This window comes from Phodopus roborovskii, unplaced genomic scaffold (genome assembly GCF_943737965.1).
Source record: "Phodopus roborovskii unplaced genomic scaffold, PHOROB, whole genome shotgun sequence".
NCBI classification, from domain to species: domain Eukaryota; kingdom Metazoa; phylum Chordata; class Mammalia; order Rodentia; family Cricetidae; genus Phodopus; species Phodopus roborovskii.
Window position 1 is genome coordinate 11,926,279 of NW_026125059.1, and position 16,158 is coordinate 11,942,436.

A 16,158-nucleotide genomic window follows, 5' to 3' on the forward strand; every position below is an offset into this window, starting at 1 on the left:
TGTGCTGACCTTGTAGGGAAGACTTACCAAGCCAGGCTGCAAGTAGATCACAGGGAAAGACTGACAACAAGACAACCAGACAAAACCCAAACCCATGTAGGACCAAATGCTGACCTCCTGAGCCTGCCATTAACCATGTGAATTGATGTGTTGGCTCCCTGCATCCCTAAGTGTGTCCCATAAAAGGAGTCCACTGACGGTGCTGGCCCACACAGCCACCCATTGGATTGTGTTGACTTTCTGTCTGCTGAGAGATTTGCGTTGGAGGCCAATAGGGATTTAGAGGTATGGAGGAAAGAGCGTTAGATGGCTAGTGTTGTCAGTTTGACAGGGTCTGGAGTCATCTAGGAGACAAGCTTCCAGGTTTATCTGTGAGAGATGCCTCTAAGAATCATCATGGTTAGATTAATGGATGTGGGAAGGTCTCTTTTAGCTATGGCAGGGCCATTCCCTGGCAGGATCCTGGGCTATACAGATGGAGGGAGAGAGAGAGAGCTAAGTAGCAGCGTATATTTGTGGCCCTCTGTGTAGCTGTTTATTTGTTTTTAACTCTTTGGGGGCCTGCCATCCAGCTCACAAATAAATACAGAGACTTATTCTTTCTTATGGATGCTCGGCCTTAGCTTGGCTTGTTTCTGGCCAGCTTTTCTTAAATTATCCATCTACTTTTTGCTCCTGGGCTTTTACCTTTCTCTATTCTGTGTGTCTGTTCTTTCTTTCTTATTCTGGGTGGCTGCGTGGCTGCGTGGCTGGGTGGCTGGCCCCCAGCAGCCTTCTCTCCTTTTCTCGCTCCTTCCTCTTCTCTTTTTCTCCTTCTGTTTATACCCTGTCTGCCAATCCTTTCTTCTACCTAGCTATTGGCCATTCAGCTCTTTATTATTAGTGCAATCAGGTGTTTTAGACAGGCAAAGTAACACAACAACATAAAAGAATGCAACACATCTTTGCATCATTAAACAAATGTTTCACAGCGTAAACGAATGTAACATATCTTCAACTAATATTCCTCAACATCTCTGCTTCCTGATTGTGGCTGTGATGCAACTGGCTTCTTCAAGCTCCTGCTGTCATGACCACCCTGCCATGATGGACTGTCACCTTGAGTTATGGAGCAGAAATCAACCCTTTCTCCCCTGAGTTGGTTTTGTCAGAGTGTTTCCCTGTGCAGCAAGGAAAGGAACTAAGGCAGGGTGTGTTCTTGGCTGCTCATTCCTGCCCTCCATCTCCTCCCCAGGGCTCTAACCTCACCGACATCTGCACCCAGCTCCTCCTTCAGGGCACTCTGCTGAAGATCTCTGCAGGCAACATCCAGGAGAGAGCCTTCTTCCTCTTTGACAACCTGCTTGTCTACTGTAAGCGGAAATCCAGGTGAGCTGCTGGGGCTGGACCAGGGTGCCCAGGTGATCTGCTGGGGCAGGCCTATGCTAAATGCCCCTTTCTCCAGGTGACATCTCAGGCTTGTTCCATCCCTCTCTGGGCTTTGCTTTTCCTTCTGAGTATTTAGGGAATTATTCTAAATCAATGTGTACTATAAGCTGAATATGTTAATTTAAATTTTCTAGTACCACATTAAAGAAACAGGTGAACTGGAGTTTAGTAGTGAATTCAAGCCAAGATGCTCAAGTTATATCTAATTATAATTATATGTAACTGTAAACAAATTTGGAAAAGTAGTAAGGAGGTGTTTTGCCATATGTTTTAACATTCTGTCTTTGAAGTGGCTCATGTGTTAGCTTTACGCCACAGTGGGTCCCAGTCATATTTTCCTTGTGACCTGGGAACACTGTGTCATACATCATAGCGCTAGACGGTTGTGGAAGCTCACCAGCACCCTGAGATTCTAAGGTCCCCAGTGTGGAGGGTAGAAAGCAAGAACGGCTCATCATCATCTTCACACACTCACTGAGCCGCTTGGGCAGTCTTGGCGGTAGTGTCCTCTGCCTCGGTTCTGTTTCCTGTTGAGTTGTCCTGAGAGTGGAACAGTAGCCTTCCTGAGGCTTCTCTCAGAGCCTCTGTTTTCGGTTTCCTTGTCTGTTCCCAGCTCCTGAGCCTGTGTGGGAAAGCTGGCCACAGGGGATGGGTGGCCGTTCCATGTGCATTGTGCGGCCTCAGTTTCCTCTTCTGTAATGGGCCACTTTCGTCCTCTGTGTGTTTGTTTCTTTATCTCCACATCTTCTCCTGCCTGTGCCTCAGTTTCCTTTTTTATACAACAGTGAACTCTACTGAATATACCTCACAGGATCACTGTGGAGTTGAAGGCAGTAAGTGCTCAGTGTATGAGGTTGGGGTTGGCTGCTGGTGCCACCTGCGTGGACCCTGCACTCACCCTTGGGCTCTGTGCCATCTGTGGGCAGCCCCAGGGCACAGAGCCCCTTGTATTTTCCATCCTTCCTGTTTTGGGGTGGTCCTTCTTGCCACAAGCCTTCGCCTCCCATTGTGTCCTCTCCCGCTGCCTTTTCTCCTGGTGTTTTCCTGCTTGCTCTGTAAGGCTCTCTGTTGCTGTCTCATGTGTCCCGTCCTGAGGCCTCCTTTGACAATCCTAAGGCTGCTATGAAACGTCACCCCAGGCTTCCTGGCCCTGGCTGCTAGAGGCAGCGCTTTTCCCAGAGGACTAGGGTGTGGGAAACAGAATGTCCCTTCAGAACTCTGTGGACAGCTCCCAGCTGCTGGCTGTGCTTGCCCAGCGCTGGCTTCCTTGCCATGCCCTTCTTCCTCTCTGTCACCTGCCCTAGGAGTTATTTCCACCACCTTGGCTTCTGCAGGGACTTTCTTTGGCCTTCCTGTGTCCACCCTAAGCTCCCTAAGGCCGCTCCCTCCTTAGTGACACAGGCAGCTGGCCCTTGAGAAAGGGCACACCTGTCCCCTGAGCGGACCAGGAACCAGGCTACTGTCCAGCCTCAACATTAACAGCCAGGAGGCTGTGTGCCTGAAGGCAGGGTCAGGTGCTGGTGGATGGAGCCTGACTGGCTGGAGTGGCTGCAGGAAGTACCCGATGTGGCTAGGCAGCTGCTGGCTCTTGGTCCCTGCCTGGAATGTGGGTGGGACAGTCTGTGACACAGACCTCCTTTGGCCACCAAAGGAGGAAGGGTTTTTTTTTTTTTTTTTTTTTTTTTTAAAGTCAGCCCTCTCAGTTACAGAAGGGAAACTGAGGCCCAGTAGAGCTAAGTCTCATACCTTACAGATATCTCCTCTGTCCTGAGAGGCCAGAGTCAGTGGTTGAAAGCACCAGGCCATGCTGCTGCTCGGGCAAATGCTGTTTTTGTGTCTGTTGTCCTCTGGGGTGTGCTTTACAGAGTCAGCAACCCTGGCTAGGCATCACTGTTGAGCAGCTGGGATGGTGCCAAGCTCACGAGTGAGGAGTAGGAGACCATTCCTGTTTGGTTTCCTGAGATTTTTTTAACACCTGTGTCTGAGCTGGACTTGTCTCCTTGTCCATAATCCTGTCCCAAACCTTTATCTCCTCAGTTCTTGCTCATTCCTAGAAGCAACGTCAAAATCTCCATCAGTCTGAGATGCAGACCTAGTAGGATGTGTGTATGTGCATAATGCATGCTTACAGACAGAAACATGCACTCATACACACAGGCAGATAACCATGTACAAATTGATGCATATTCATACACATGTACACACATGCATTCCCATGCATTTTTGTACCATCATACACAAACATACATACACATGCAGGCATATACAACATGCACATGCTCATACATATATGTACACACATGCATTCCCACACATCACTGTACCTGTATACACAGGTGTGCACACACATGCATACCCATATGTACATGGAAGTGGGAGGGTGAACTTTGGTACATCTGTAAATATACACATGCTTGTAGATTTATAATAAAGCAGAGTCCAGCCAGCCAGTGCCCAAGGAAACACATGGTTTCTCTTAACTCTTACCCAGTCTGTCCCTCATTACAGGGCCAGGGAGCCTGAGTCTGCCAGACATACTCATCCCCTGCTGCTCCAGCCCTCACCACTTAACTCCCACATGCAGCAGGAGCACAGGTCCTCCCCACATACAGCTGCATTCTCAGGGAGGTCTGGCTGTCCTGTGGCCCAGGGTCCTCAGCCTACTCTGAGGTCCTCACACATACTGTTTCATTTACCTAGCTGTAGTACGTTTGTCTCAGGTAGAGAGGTCTGCCCATAGTCCTAGCAGGCTCTGAGTAAAGATAGCGCACCCTGTGGATCAAGGAGGTGCAGAGGGCCTTTGCTGTGATTGGTGTCTCTTTCTATGCTCTGTACCCCTTCTCCCAACAGAAGACAAGTTCCCTAAGATTTCATGTGCTTCCCTATGGCCTGGCACCCAGCGTCCACTTCTGAAGATTTACTGCATGTATTGTCCCTCACTTGATTTCCTGCCGTGCGAGCTGGGCATCTTCAAGGATATGTTTTCAACTCATCCAGCCTAAGATGTCCAAGGGCAAAACATCAGGAGACGTACTCAGACTTCCTTATGCTGTCTGTTGTGTTCTGGCTTGGTGGCAGGTGGAAGGTGTCTCTCTTTTTGTAAAAGACACTAATTTCATTCATGAGATACCACCAACTCGGTGATCTAACCACCTCTCATGGCCTCACCCCCCAGCTCTTGGCATCAGGGGTTGGAAGTCAGCAGATGAATGTGAAGGGTGCCATGTTCAGACACTGTAAAAATGACTGAATGTGTGAACAATAGGAATCTGCTGAGTGAAAGCATGTGTCGGGATAGGTAGGTGATGGATTCATGAGTAGATGGGTAAGATAGGTGTGTAATTGGATTGGAAGGAGGTAGATGGAAGAATGGGAGGGTGAGTATATGGGTAGGAGGTTAATGAGGTGGCCATATGACTGAATGAGTTTATGGGTAGATGGATGGATGCATGGCATTTGGATGGGTGGGTAGATTATATAGATAGATGGTTAGTAAATGGTTGGTTACTAGATGGTTGAATGAATGATGTGGGTAGGTGTATGAATCAACAGATGGTTGATGGGTCATGGATAAATGGTGTATGTATATGATGGTTGTCTGGATGGTGGATGAATAGATAGCAGGCTAGTGGATAGAAGATGAGAAATGGATGGTAGATGGATGATGACTGTGGGCAGATAGATTATTGCTTTCCCTAAGTCCTTATATTCTGGTTTCAATTTGGGAGATAGCGTCTGTGAGAAACCAGTGGGCCCCTTCCTGCTTGCTAGCCCTCTGTACTGGGTTTCTGTTGTTGGTCTCCCCTGAGGCCCCCATTAGCTGAAGAGCTGATCTGTGAGGTCATCACACTATTAGCCTATTTTTCAGATGTGAAGCCATGATGGGTAGAGAAGAAACTCACTCAGTTGCCTACCCACCAGCAGACACCTCATTTCCTCACCCTAGCCCAGAGCGCCTCTCTGTCCCTGAGTGCCCCTCTATGTTGCTGTTCCTTGCAGGGGATGCTGACTTCCTGTTGTCTTTCAGGGTCACTGGGAGCAAGAAATCTACCAAGAGGACCAAGTCCATCAATGGCTCCCTGTACATCTTCAGGGGTCGGATCAACACTGAAGTCATGGAAGTGGAGAATGTGGAGGATGGGACAGGTGGGCCTCGCCCTCTCTGATAAACCCCTCCCTGCCTGCTCTGTGTCTTGTATAATTTTTCTTGTATTGTTGAACGTAACTTGAGGAAAAGCATTAGAACCTAGTCAAGTAAATCCCTGGAGCTGGGAACTCAGAACAGTGAAACCCAGCACACCACGTGACTCCTGGCTACATTATATTTCATTTTATGCACGAGTGCTTTGCCTGCCTGTGTGTCTGTGTGTCCATGTGTGTGCAGTGCTCATGGAGACCAGAGGAGGACATTGGATGATCTGGAACTGGAGTTACAGACAGTTGTGAGCTGCCATGTGAGTACTGGGAATTGAACCCCAGTCCTCTAGAAGAGTAGCCAGTGCTCTTAACTGCTGAGCCATCTCCCCAGCCCCTCACTGTAGGCATTTTATAATGCAATCCTTTTTTTTTTTTTCCTGCTTAAAATATTTTTACTATATTGGGTATAGTGGTGCACACCTTTAATCCCAGCACTTGAGAGGCAGAGGCAGGTGTGAATTTGAGACCAGTCTGGTTTACATAGTGAGTTCCAGGCCAGCCAGGGACAGTTGTGAGATACTATCTAAAAACAGAATAATTACTTTCTTAGTTTCCATTGCCAGATATTTTACTTTAAATTTCTCTGGCTTTCAACCTTATGCGTATTAAAGTGCCTTTAGGTGCATGTGTACATGCTTTTCCATGTGTGTAATAAGGTGGGCATAGAGCCCTGTCTGTGTTCTACATGCTTCTTGTTTTCTGTGTGCTAACCCTGGGATGCATCCTTGCGTCACATAGTTCTGGGTGAGGCCTTCTTCCCGTGGCTGGAGAGCTTCTGCTGTATGAAACTTAGGGTGGTTTCACCGTTCACTACAGGGATGACACATCTCAGGAGATGTTCCGTGAGCCTGTCTGGGGTCTAATGTGGTTTTGAGCCATGACACACCTGCAGGGCCCTCTTTAGATTCAGGGTGTGGTGGGATCCCACATTCCTAAGTACTGTGTTTCTGTTGTGTTTTCAGGGAGAGTTGCTCTCCTGAGCTCTGGGCAAGCATCTCTAAGTGCCATATGTGAGGTCATGACACCTGTGTCACTGTGGCATTGGAAGGGACTGTGCAGATCTTCTTTGTCCATGAGAGAGAAGCCGGGGAGGGGGTGGGGGGAGAGGGAGCATTTATCACCAAGGCTGGCACTGGTGATGACCATCATTTTTGCGGGCTTTTGGGAGTTGCATAGCTATCTGTGTACTGACCCATGTTTGCCTCTTGTCCCTACCAGCTGATTACCACAGCAATGGCTACACTGTCACCAATGGCTGGAAGATCCACAACACGGCCAAGAACAAGTGGTTTGTGTGTATGGCCAAGACTGCAGAGGAGAAGCAGAAGTGGCTGGATGCCCTGATCCGAGAGCGGGAGCAGCGAGAGAGTGAGTGTCTGTGTGTTCTGAGCTGCCAAGGAGGGAGCTGTGGTTCTTCCAGGGTGAGGGCTGTGCCCAGGGCAGGGATCTCGGTCCCTGCAGAAGGGTTGCAGCTATAGATAGCAGGTGTTTCGATGGGTGGGGACCTCTGTGACTATGTTGGGACCTGGTGGAGCCAGTCAGTTGTACCACATTCCCCTTGTGGCTTACTGGTCACCCAGAGCATCTGGAATTAGCATGTGCTTTCCTCTGCAGCTACAATGCTTGCCCAGGATTTTGTTTGTTGGTCCCTGAATGGGGGTCTGGGGGATGGTCCCCAGGGTGCCCATTAGGCGTGGTGGAGAGCCCCTCAGGGCAGTAACCAAGGGGGCTTACAGAAAGTCAGCACAGGGTTTGAGGTGACAGACCAGGAATGGGTGGGCTCTGAGCCATCTCTCTGCCCTAATGTACGGAGCCCACCGGGTTGTGAACTTGAGGGTCTGGGCATGCGTGGGACAAGTTACTTCGATGACCTGGGCCTCAGTGGACTCATTCTCTGCAGAGGCTGTGACACTGCCGCCCAAGGCCTTAGATTTGGCCATCTTGCAAACTCCACATATGTTTCTAACCCCTCACCACCTCCTCATTTGACCCAGGATTAAATTGAACCTCAGTTTCCCCCATGCACATCTTGCTGACCTAAATTGCTGGCTGATATATGCATTGTAGACATGTCACATTGTCACGGTTTCATCACCCCCAGAGCCCCTTCTGCTCCGCTTCCCAGCCCTTTGTAGCAGCAGATGAACTCTCTACTCAGCCAGTGCTGAATAACAGTGCTGCCACCCTTGAACTGCTCCACATCACCACTCTCCATTCAGCAGGTCATCATGGTCCTGCAAGCCCGTCCTTTACATGCACGGTCCGGACAACCTGTCTCATTCTCCACCTCACACCACCTGAGTCACTGTCCCCAGTGCAATGTCTCCACCCGCTTTCTAGAGAAAGTGGGGCCGTTAGGTAGCACCTCCCCATCTTACATATAAAGCCAGAATGTATTAAAATGCTGAGAAGCCAGATAAGCTCCTGGCTTTGGCCTCTGGGTGAGCAAGGGCTCAGTGTCTAAAACTGTTTAGGGCTTGGGTGGGGTTGTTACTGAGGCAGGGGCAGGGAGTTGGCCTGACTGGGTGGGGTTGATCTGTACTTCTGTGGTTAGAATCAAGAGCTGAGGTTAGCACTGGGTATATGTCATTAAGAGGTGTGTGTGGTCCAAGGGGGCCTTGTCCTTAGATGTGAGTGTTGTCTAAAGTTCAACCTCAGGGTTGGGCACACTTCCCTGGGCTCACACTGTGGTCTGTGGTCATAGCCCAGATCAGGATATGGAGCCAAACATCTTGGGATAAAATCTTGGTACCACCTTTTCTGTTCTGGGAACCCACGTTCCCTGGGCCTCAGCTTTTCCTTTGTAAAATAAGGATAATTGTGGTTCTTTGTCAGGAGCATGGGGCATGTAGCTGAGGCCATGAAACACTTCTTTGCTGTTGGTGTTGTCTGGATGGGGTGAGGTTCAGAGAGAGAACATGAGTAGAGTTAAGGATGGGGCCCAGTGTAGATGGTGTGGAGGGGCGGGGCTGTGTGTGTGCAGTGCAGAGGGATAGGCTAAGGCTTGAATTAATAAACCACCAATTACCCTGGGATTTAATCTGGGTCTCTCCCTGGTCCTTCTGAGCAGTCCCTGCCTGGTAGGACATTGACCAGGGGTCAAGAAGTGCTCTGTGGCTATGCTAGGTGAAGGTAGAAGGCATGAATGCCAGAATCCCCGACTACCTTGTGTACTCCCATGGCAATCTTTCTCCACGCAGGTCTGAAGCTGGGCATGGAACGTGACGCCTACGTCATGATAGCCGAGAAGGGGGAGAAGCTGTACCACATGATGATGAGCAAGAAGGCAAACTTGATCAAAGACCGCCGGCGGAAGCTGAGCACTGTGCCTAAGTGCTTCCTGGGCAAGTGAGTGGCTTCGCATCCCCATCCCAGCTGCCACCTTCCCTTCCTTCCCACCCTGCTGGGCTGTGCCTGCCCCACCCACATGCCCTTCCCCTTGCCTGGGATCTCCCTATATAGCCACCTACTGCCCCCCCACCCCCAGACCTGTGGAGCAGGCTCAGCTGAGGGTCAAGGCTGGCAGGGCTCTGCTGCAGGCCCGCCTGGTGTGTTTGCTCCCAACCCACTGTGGAATCTGCTTCCTGTAATGAAGTATGTGACGGAAGCTGAGCACTTCCCGACTCATCGGTCTAGCCACACTCTGCCCATCTCTGTCTATTCTGCCACAGCCAAGGCAGAGGATGCTGGGGCTGTGCTTAGAAGATGAGGGAGATGAGGTAGGGAGAGTCTGAGGCAGGCTGGAGCATGGCAACCCACACAGTATAGAGGAAATTGGAAATAGTGTCGATGTCGCGGCAGGAAAAGACTAGATTGCGATCAGTGTATGGGGCAGGCATGTAGACTGCCTTTGAGTCAGGAGACCTGCTTTGTGGCCACCATGTGCACAGAAGAGTCTGTGCCAGCAGGGTTGGGGAATGGATGAGCAGAGGCCTCTGTGGACAGTGGTCAGAAGTCCCTGTAAGCCAGGTGGTGACATGGATGAAGACTGTGGAGGGAAGGAGCCAGACTGCCAGAAACCGGTTTTAGATGTGTGAAGGCACAGAGCCCTCTGGGTATCTGTATCCACTGGAGCCTGTGGAATTAGGAGATGGCTCAGGGTTGGCCCTGAGGCCCAGTGTGTTAAGCAGGCCAGGGGCGGGTTTTGGGGAACCAGGACTGTTGGATTTTTACATCCATTGTCCTTGGGGGTCAGCAGTCCTGGTTCTGACTCTGAGGCTCTGTGGAAAGGAGAGAGCTGGGCCCAGGAGTCTTGGAGCTCGCTTGAAAGGTTAGAGGGCCCCTGGCTATTTTCATTGCTAATCCCTGATTCCGCTGCAAAGGAGCCTTTTTTCCTCTAGCAGCGCCCTCCCTTCTTCTGCCTGGGGGGGGGGGCATGGGAGAGTCTTCCTGCCAGCCCAGCCGGATGGGATAACCTGTCTGTGATTAAGGCTTCTGAGGCCCGGCTCGCCTCAGGATTAGAGGAGATTTCTCTTGCTACCCATTTGAACCCTAGCCAGCATTGCAGTTCATGTAACCTCAGGGCACAGAGCACCTGACTTCCAGTTAAGAGAACGTGCTTCTTCAGGCTGGGGTCTTCTCTGCACCTGCCTGGGCTTCCAACTCTCCTTCCCTGCAAATGTACAGCTCAGAAAATCTCCAGGAGCCCCCAGTCCCCTCTGTAGGACGAATAGGTGGCTGAGACACCACAGGTCTCAGTAGCCCTTAATCAGATCTGTGGCCCTCACATTTGATCACGGCTTTTAATCTCACATTTTAAAGGTGAAGAAACTGAGGCATAGGGAGGCAAAGTCACACTGCCATGTGTGGAGATGGTACCCAAGACAGGACAGGATGGCTCCAAAGCTAGTGGTCTCTCTCTCTCTCTCTCTCTCTCTCTCTCTCTCTCTCTCTCTCTCTCTCTCTCTCTCTCTGTGCCTCCCTGCTTGGTTTATTTTAATCTCTCTTCGGCATTTATTACTTTCCCTCTATCATAGCTTTCTCCATATCTCTCTGCTGTCAGACAGGGACTCCCTGGTTGTGGTGTGTCTGGCTTATCTTCATAACCTTGTAGGGCCCGGCTTTGAGCCAGACTGGGGCCATGTCTCATTCCCCCATCTTCCTGCTGGATGATTTTGGGCACTGGGTTAATGTCTCTCGCTCTCAATCGGTGACAAGGCATAAGAAAGGCTGGAGGACCCTGTGGGGATGCAGCAGCGCTCAGCATGGTGCTGGCCAGAGCACTGAGAACATGTGCTGGGCCATGTGTGTGTATCATGTCGCAGGGACAGGTGTGAAGAAGCAGCCAGTTTGTGCCCCACTCAGAAACTAATAGACTTTCCATTTCAGTGATAGAATCTGTGTACTGTGGGAAGCACACTGTGTGTGTGTGTGTGTGTGTGTGTGTGTGTGTGTGTGTGTACACCTGCCTTCCAGCATCCTCAGATTAGCTGGAGAGGCAAAAATTCTCCCTCCTTTCTGCCTTTCCTGGTTGCCAGCAGGCAGCAGGGCACAGACAAACATCCTGCCCACAGGGAGATAACCATCCTACAGGAATAGGTCAGTAGACAGATGGATTGATTAAAGAAGGAAGCCACAGGGCCAGTGAATGCTGCAAGGCCGTTGTGGAGTGATATAAAGGGGAGAGTTGTGGAGCTGATTTAGCCAGGGTGGGTAAGATGGGCCTCTTATGGGAGGTTACCTTTTAACCAAGATTGAGTGGCAAGCAAGAGTCCTCGACGAGAAGAACTGAGAACAGCAGGCCTGGTTAGGGCATGGCAGATGCAAGTGTCCCGTGGCTTGTGTGAAATACGGTCCTGGAGCAGCAGGAGTCCTGAGTTGGCAAGGGATGGCATGCGGCCCAGGAGTTAGCAGGGCTGCAAATGGTGGCACCGGGCCAGGGGTCAGATTTTAGTTTAGGTGCTCAAGGAGGCTCAGTAGTTGAGAGAGATGAGCTGTCGCTCAGGCTCTGGACCACTTGGAATGAGGTGTGCCAGTCAAACCATTAGGAGAACTTTCTGAGAAGATGAACACATTTGCTGCCACCCTCAACAGTCGTTAGATGTCATGCTATTGACAGCTACACGTCGGGAGTTCTGAGGCGGGAGGCTTTGCTGAAACAACTCTGTGTGCACAGCTGCATGCAACAGAGACCAAACTGGGTACTGTGGCACACACCACGATCCTGGCACTGGCCAGGCTGAGGTTCAAGCAGCGAGCAAGGCAGGCCTGGGTGACATAGCAAGATCCTGCCTCAAAAACCAACCAACCAACCAACCAACCAACCAACCAACCAACCAACCAACCAACAAGCCAACCAACCAACCAACCAACAAGCCAGCCAGCCAACCAACCAACCAACCAACCAACCAACCAACCAACCAACCAACCAACAAGCCAACCAACCAACCAACCAACCAACCAACAAGCCAGCCAACCAACCAACAAACCAACCAACCAACCAACAAACAAACCAACCAACCAACAAGCCAGCCAACAAGCCAACCAACCAACCACAAAAGATCCGGGAAGCTTTGTCAGGGACTGGGGATGGCTCAGTGGGTAAAATGTTTGCGGTGCAAGCATGAGGACCTGAGCTCAGATACCCAGCACCCATTAAAAGTCTGTGATCCCAGTGCTGGGGAAGGGGTGGAGACGTGTGGGATCTATGCGGCTTGCTGACCCACCAGTGTGGCAGCAATGAAGACCGTGTCTCAGAAAATACGGTAGAGAGTGATAGAGGAAGATGCCCCAACATTCACACACACACACACACACACACACACACACACACACACACACACACACGGCTTGAATAGGCATCCCTATGGACGTTGGCAGGAACTTTGTTCATGGGGCTCACAGGTGTGCATATATATCAAGGCTCCAGGCACTGGAGATCTTGGTCCCCGTAGGAGACAGGCAAACAATGTTCAGTTCTGGGGAGTATATGGCACATGGGGCCTCTGGTCAGGTGGCTCTCATAAAAAAGTGACACAGGTATGCCTAGGTGTCCTTTGTGCCCAGCCGTGGCCTTGACCTGCAGCAGGCTGAACAATGTCCATCGGGCAGGAAAGAGGAGGATGGACGCAGCCTAGCTGTCAGCGACCCCACCATTCAGTTTCAGGGTACCCCGCCCTGTCTCAGTACCTCCCACTGCTGAGTGAATGTCTTTCTGGAAGCCTGGGCCTGGTGCCCTTCATAACCCAACCCAGAGCTACTGTCAGATCCCAGCTCCCTACCTGTCACTCAGAGCTGCTATACACTCTGATGTCCAATTTGGAACACCCCTCCTCTACCCCGAGACCCTGCTGGCCCAGTACAAGTAGAAGCCTAGGGACAGGATTCAGGAAATACTGGGTTAGACAACAGCATTTAACAGCTGGGAGCTTCGTAGGAAATAGCGAGTTTCCCCCTCTTTCTTGGGGAGTCGGACCCACAGGATTGCCATGGCCTTTTTGAGCAATGGCTTTGACTTTGACTGGCTTGGCACAGTCCCCGCCTGGCCAGCATCCCCCATTCAGAGTTTGAGGTTCTTGCGGAAGAAGAGATTAATTTTATCTCCCTACCCCCTGGGTCCCAGCTTAAAGTTTCATAGGATTAAAAAGTCTGCCCACTAATTCCAGATGTCCCCAAGCAAACCAGTTGTCAGCTGTATCCTGTTGAGTTGCATCCAGCTGCGTCTTGTTCCCCAGATAGGGACAACTTTGCTCCAGCGTCACCCAATAAGCTTGGGTCTTGGTTTCCTAAAGACCCAGTCACCAATCAGCTGCTCTCCTCTGCCCTCCATCTGTCTTCTACCCCTGCAGCCACTTTGGGATACTTCCTGTCCCCTGTCCCCACTCTGGCTACAGGGCCGTTGATCCGTTAGTGGTGGCCCTGGATGGGACAGCTGGTAGTCAGCTTTGCACTGGGCCTCTGGCCTCCAGCCTCTGAGAGTGGGCACATCAACATCTGTTTGCCTTCTGGGGTTGCTGCCAGTTCTAGTCATGCCCCAAGAGTTGAGACTTTGAGAACAGAATCAGTGGGGAGGAGGGGTTACGGGGGGGGCATTGTGTAGGGGGACACAGACCCTGGAAATTCCCGCTAGGGTGCCAGAAATGTACCTGTTTCTTCCTCATCTCCCTGGGTGTCCTGTGAATTTTCTGGATGCCTCACAGTGTTGCTACCTACAAAAGGGCAGCTCCTTCCTCTGCCAGTACAGAAAGCTAAAAATAGCGCCCCCTGCTGTAACTGGAGGTGGGACAGCTGTTTTCCATAAAGAGGGGGCTGGGCACTGCTGCCCACACTCACGGGAACTGCCTGCTCCAGGCTCACCCTCTTTAGCCGACTCCAATGGTCTGATATCTTTGCTGAGCTCAAGTGGCCACAGGGGCCGGGACCTCATAGGCCTGAATGAGTCTGGCCCCTGAGCTGTCACCTGGAGCCAGAAAAGCTACCTGTCTCATCTGTGACCCCAACCTTCCTGCCAACCCTAGAACATTCCTTCTTGCCCATTCCTCATTTGTTAAGTAGAGGACTCTTGTGCCCCAGAGTGTATCAGGGAAAGTATCATAAGATCAACCCCCTTCATCCTGCATTCTAGGTGTCTGTGTGGACAGGGAAGGATGCTGATAAACACACAGTTCTGCTAAGCTGTTACTTTAGAGAATGCTTGGTACAGAAAGGAAGGGCAGTCAGAATAGGCCGGCTGCTGGGCAGGGCCCTGGGGGTAGATAAAAAGAAGAGCCAGAGAAGGGCGTTTCTGGGTAGCCGGGGCAGGAATTGCAAAGGCCCTGAGGCATGATGGAGTCTAGGATTTGTTTGTTTGCTTGTTTTTAAAAGGGAACAAGGTGAGTGAACTAAAGCGCAGAGGGTGGGGATACAGGAGAGGGACCTGTCTAGGGATTATGTTCTGGGTGTGGAGTTGGGAGTGGCTGATGAAAGCACACATATCTGGACAGATGTGTGGGACAGTTGAGGCAGAATTGAACTCCCTTCTGAGTAAGAGAGAAGCTATTGGAGCATTGTGAGGACAGAAAGCATGTGATTTGAGCCACCCCTCCAGATCAACTTCCTGGGGTTGGCATTGCCTCCTGCTTATTTTGTGTGTTTCATCTACATACTACATACATACATGCAAATTTAGTGTACACTCACCACCTATCTAACCACCCTCTCATCTGGCCACACCCTTCTTCAGCTATCCGTGTGTACTTCCACCGTCCACTTAGCATTTCCTGTCCACTCAGACAACTCCGTATCTACTCATCCATTCAGCATCAGTTTTTCTGATGGTTCATCCACCTGTCCATTCTTATCATCTGCCTTCATACCACATGGCCCAGTGTATATCTGTTGGCTTATGCCTCCATCCACAAATCCATCATGGAGTCGTCTGCCCACAAAAGTACTTCCCTGCCACCCTCCATCATCTGTTCTTTGCCCATCATTCATCCCTACTCATCTGTCCACCCACACCCATTAATCCTTCTCATCTATCCATCTATCCATAACCTACCCACCTTCCACTTATCTGTCATCTCTTCATCCATCCATTCATAGTCTACACATCACCCATTCATCTCTTGTCCGTCTATCCATCCACTCAGAAGCCACCCCATCCATCCTTCCATGTATCCATCCGTCTGTTCATCTACCCACCTACCCACTCATCTGTCCATCCATCCACCATTTACTCATATACCAACCATCAACCATCCACCCACCCTTCTACTAGTACATCTCTCAACCCAATAGCCTATCATCCACCCAGCTGTTGTGTATCAATCATTCATTCACACACCTACTCCTCTATCATTCCTCCATCTACCAGACATCCACCATCCATCTAACCATGCACCTATCCATCCACTCATCCATTCATGTGCCTACCACCCACCCATTCACCCCCCTCCACCTTCCATTCTGGGGTGAATGAGGCAGATGTGTATGTGACTGGTCTTAGCCACCTGAAAAGGCACAAGCCTTACCATTGTCTCTTGGACAATTGTGTGCCTGTAGGAAGATCATCCTGTCATTCCTGGGTTGGATGGGGCCGGGCCAGCTTGATTCTGGTTCCTGTGCTGGGGACCGTTTCACACATCTTCTGTTCCCTGCAGCGAGTTTGTTGCCTGGCTCCTGGAAATCGGTGAGATCAGCAAGACAGAAGAGGGGATCAACCTGGGCCAAGCCCTGTTGGAAAATGGTATCATTCACCATGGTGAGTGGAGGAGGTGGCCCGGCAGGCTGGATGTCAGGGAAACCACCCTCCCGCCACATTTCCAGGCTGCTGACCCAGGACCAGGGCTGCCTCATGCCACTTCTCTGGGGCGTCAGAATGAGTATTCACTTGGGTATCAGCAAGAGAGGATGCCTCAGAAGACAAGTGGCCAGGGAACAGAACTTTCTTATGTCCCTTGCAGCAGACACTGCTTGCATCCTTGTGAGTGGGACAGGTTAGAAGTTTCATCCTCACAGAGCTGACCTTAGCTTGGAGGGGAGATGAAGGTGCGGTGTGATTGGCGCTGGGGAGCACAGAGTGGTGGTCGGTGTGATTGGCGCTGGGGAGCACAG

The 16,158-nt window shown here is 50.8% G+C and overlaps 1 protein-coding gene across 1 annotated transcript in view; it reads left to right on the forward strand.

The window, feature by feature from the left end:
- Prex1 (phosphatidylinositol-3,4,5-trisphosphate dependent Rac exchange factor 1) overlaps positions 1-16,158 on the forward strand; it is a 149,702-nt gene that overhangs the window by 96,715 nt on the left and 36,829 nt on the right. Inside the window, exons 7-11 of the mRNA XM_051186107.1 lie at positions 1,235-1,368; positions 5,456-5,574; positions 6,844-6,993; positions 8,826-8,973; positions 15,705-15,805. Of these exons, the coding sequence (XP_051042064.1) occupies positions 1,235-1,368; positions 5,456-5,574; positions 6,844-6,993; positions 8,826-8,973; positions 15,705-15,805 (652 nt within the window). The remainder of the gene's footprint in view (positions 1-1,234; positions 1,369-5,455; positions 5,575-6,843; positions 6,994-8,825; positions 8,974-15,704; positions 15,806-16,158) is intronic.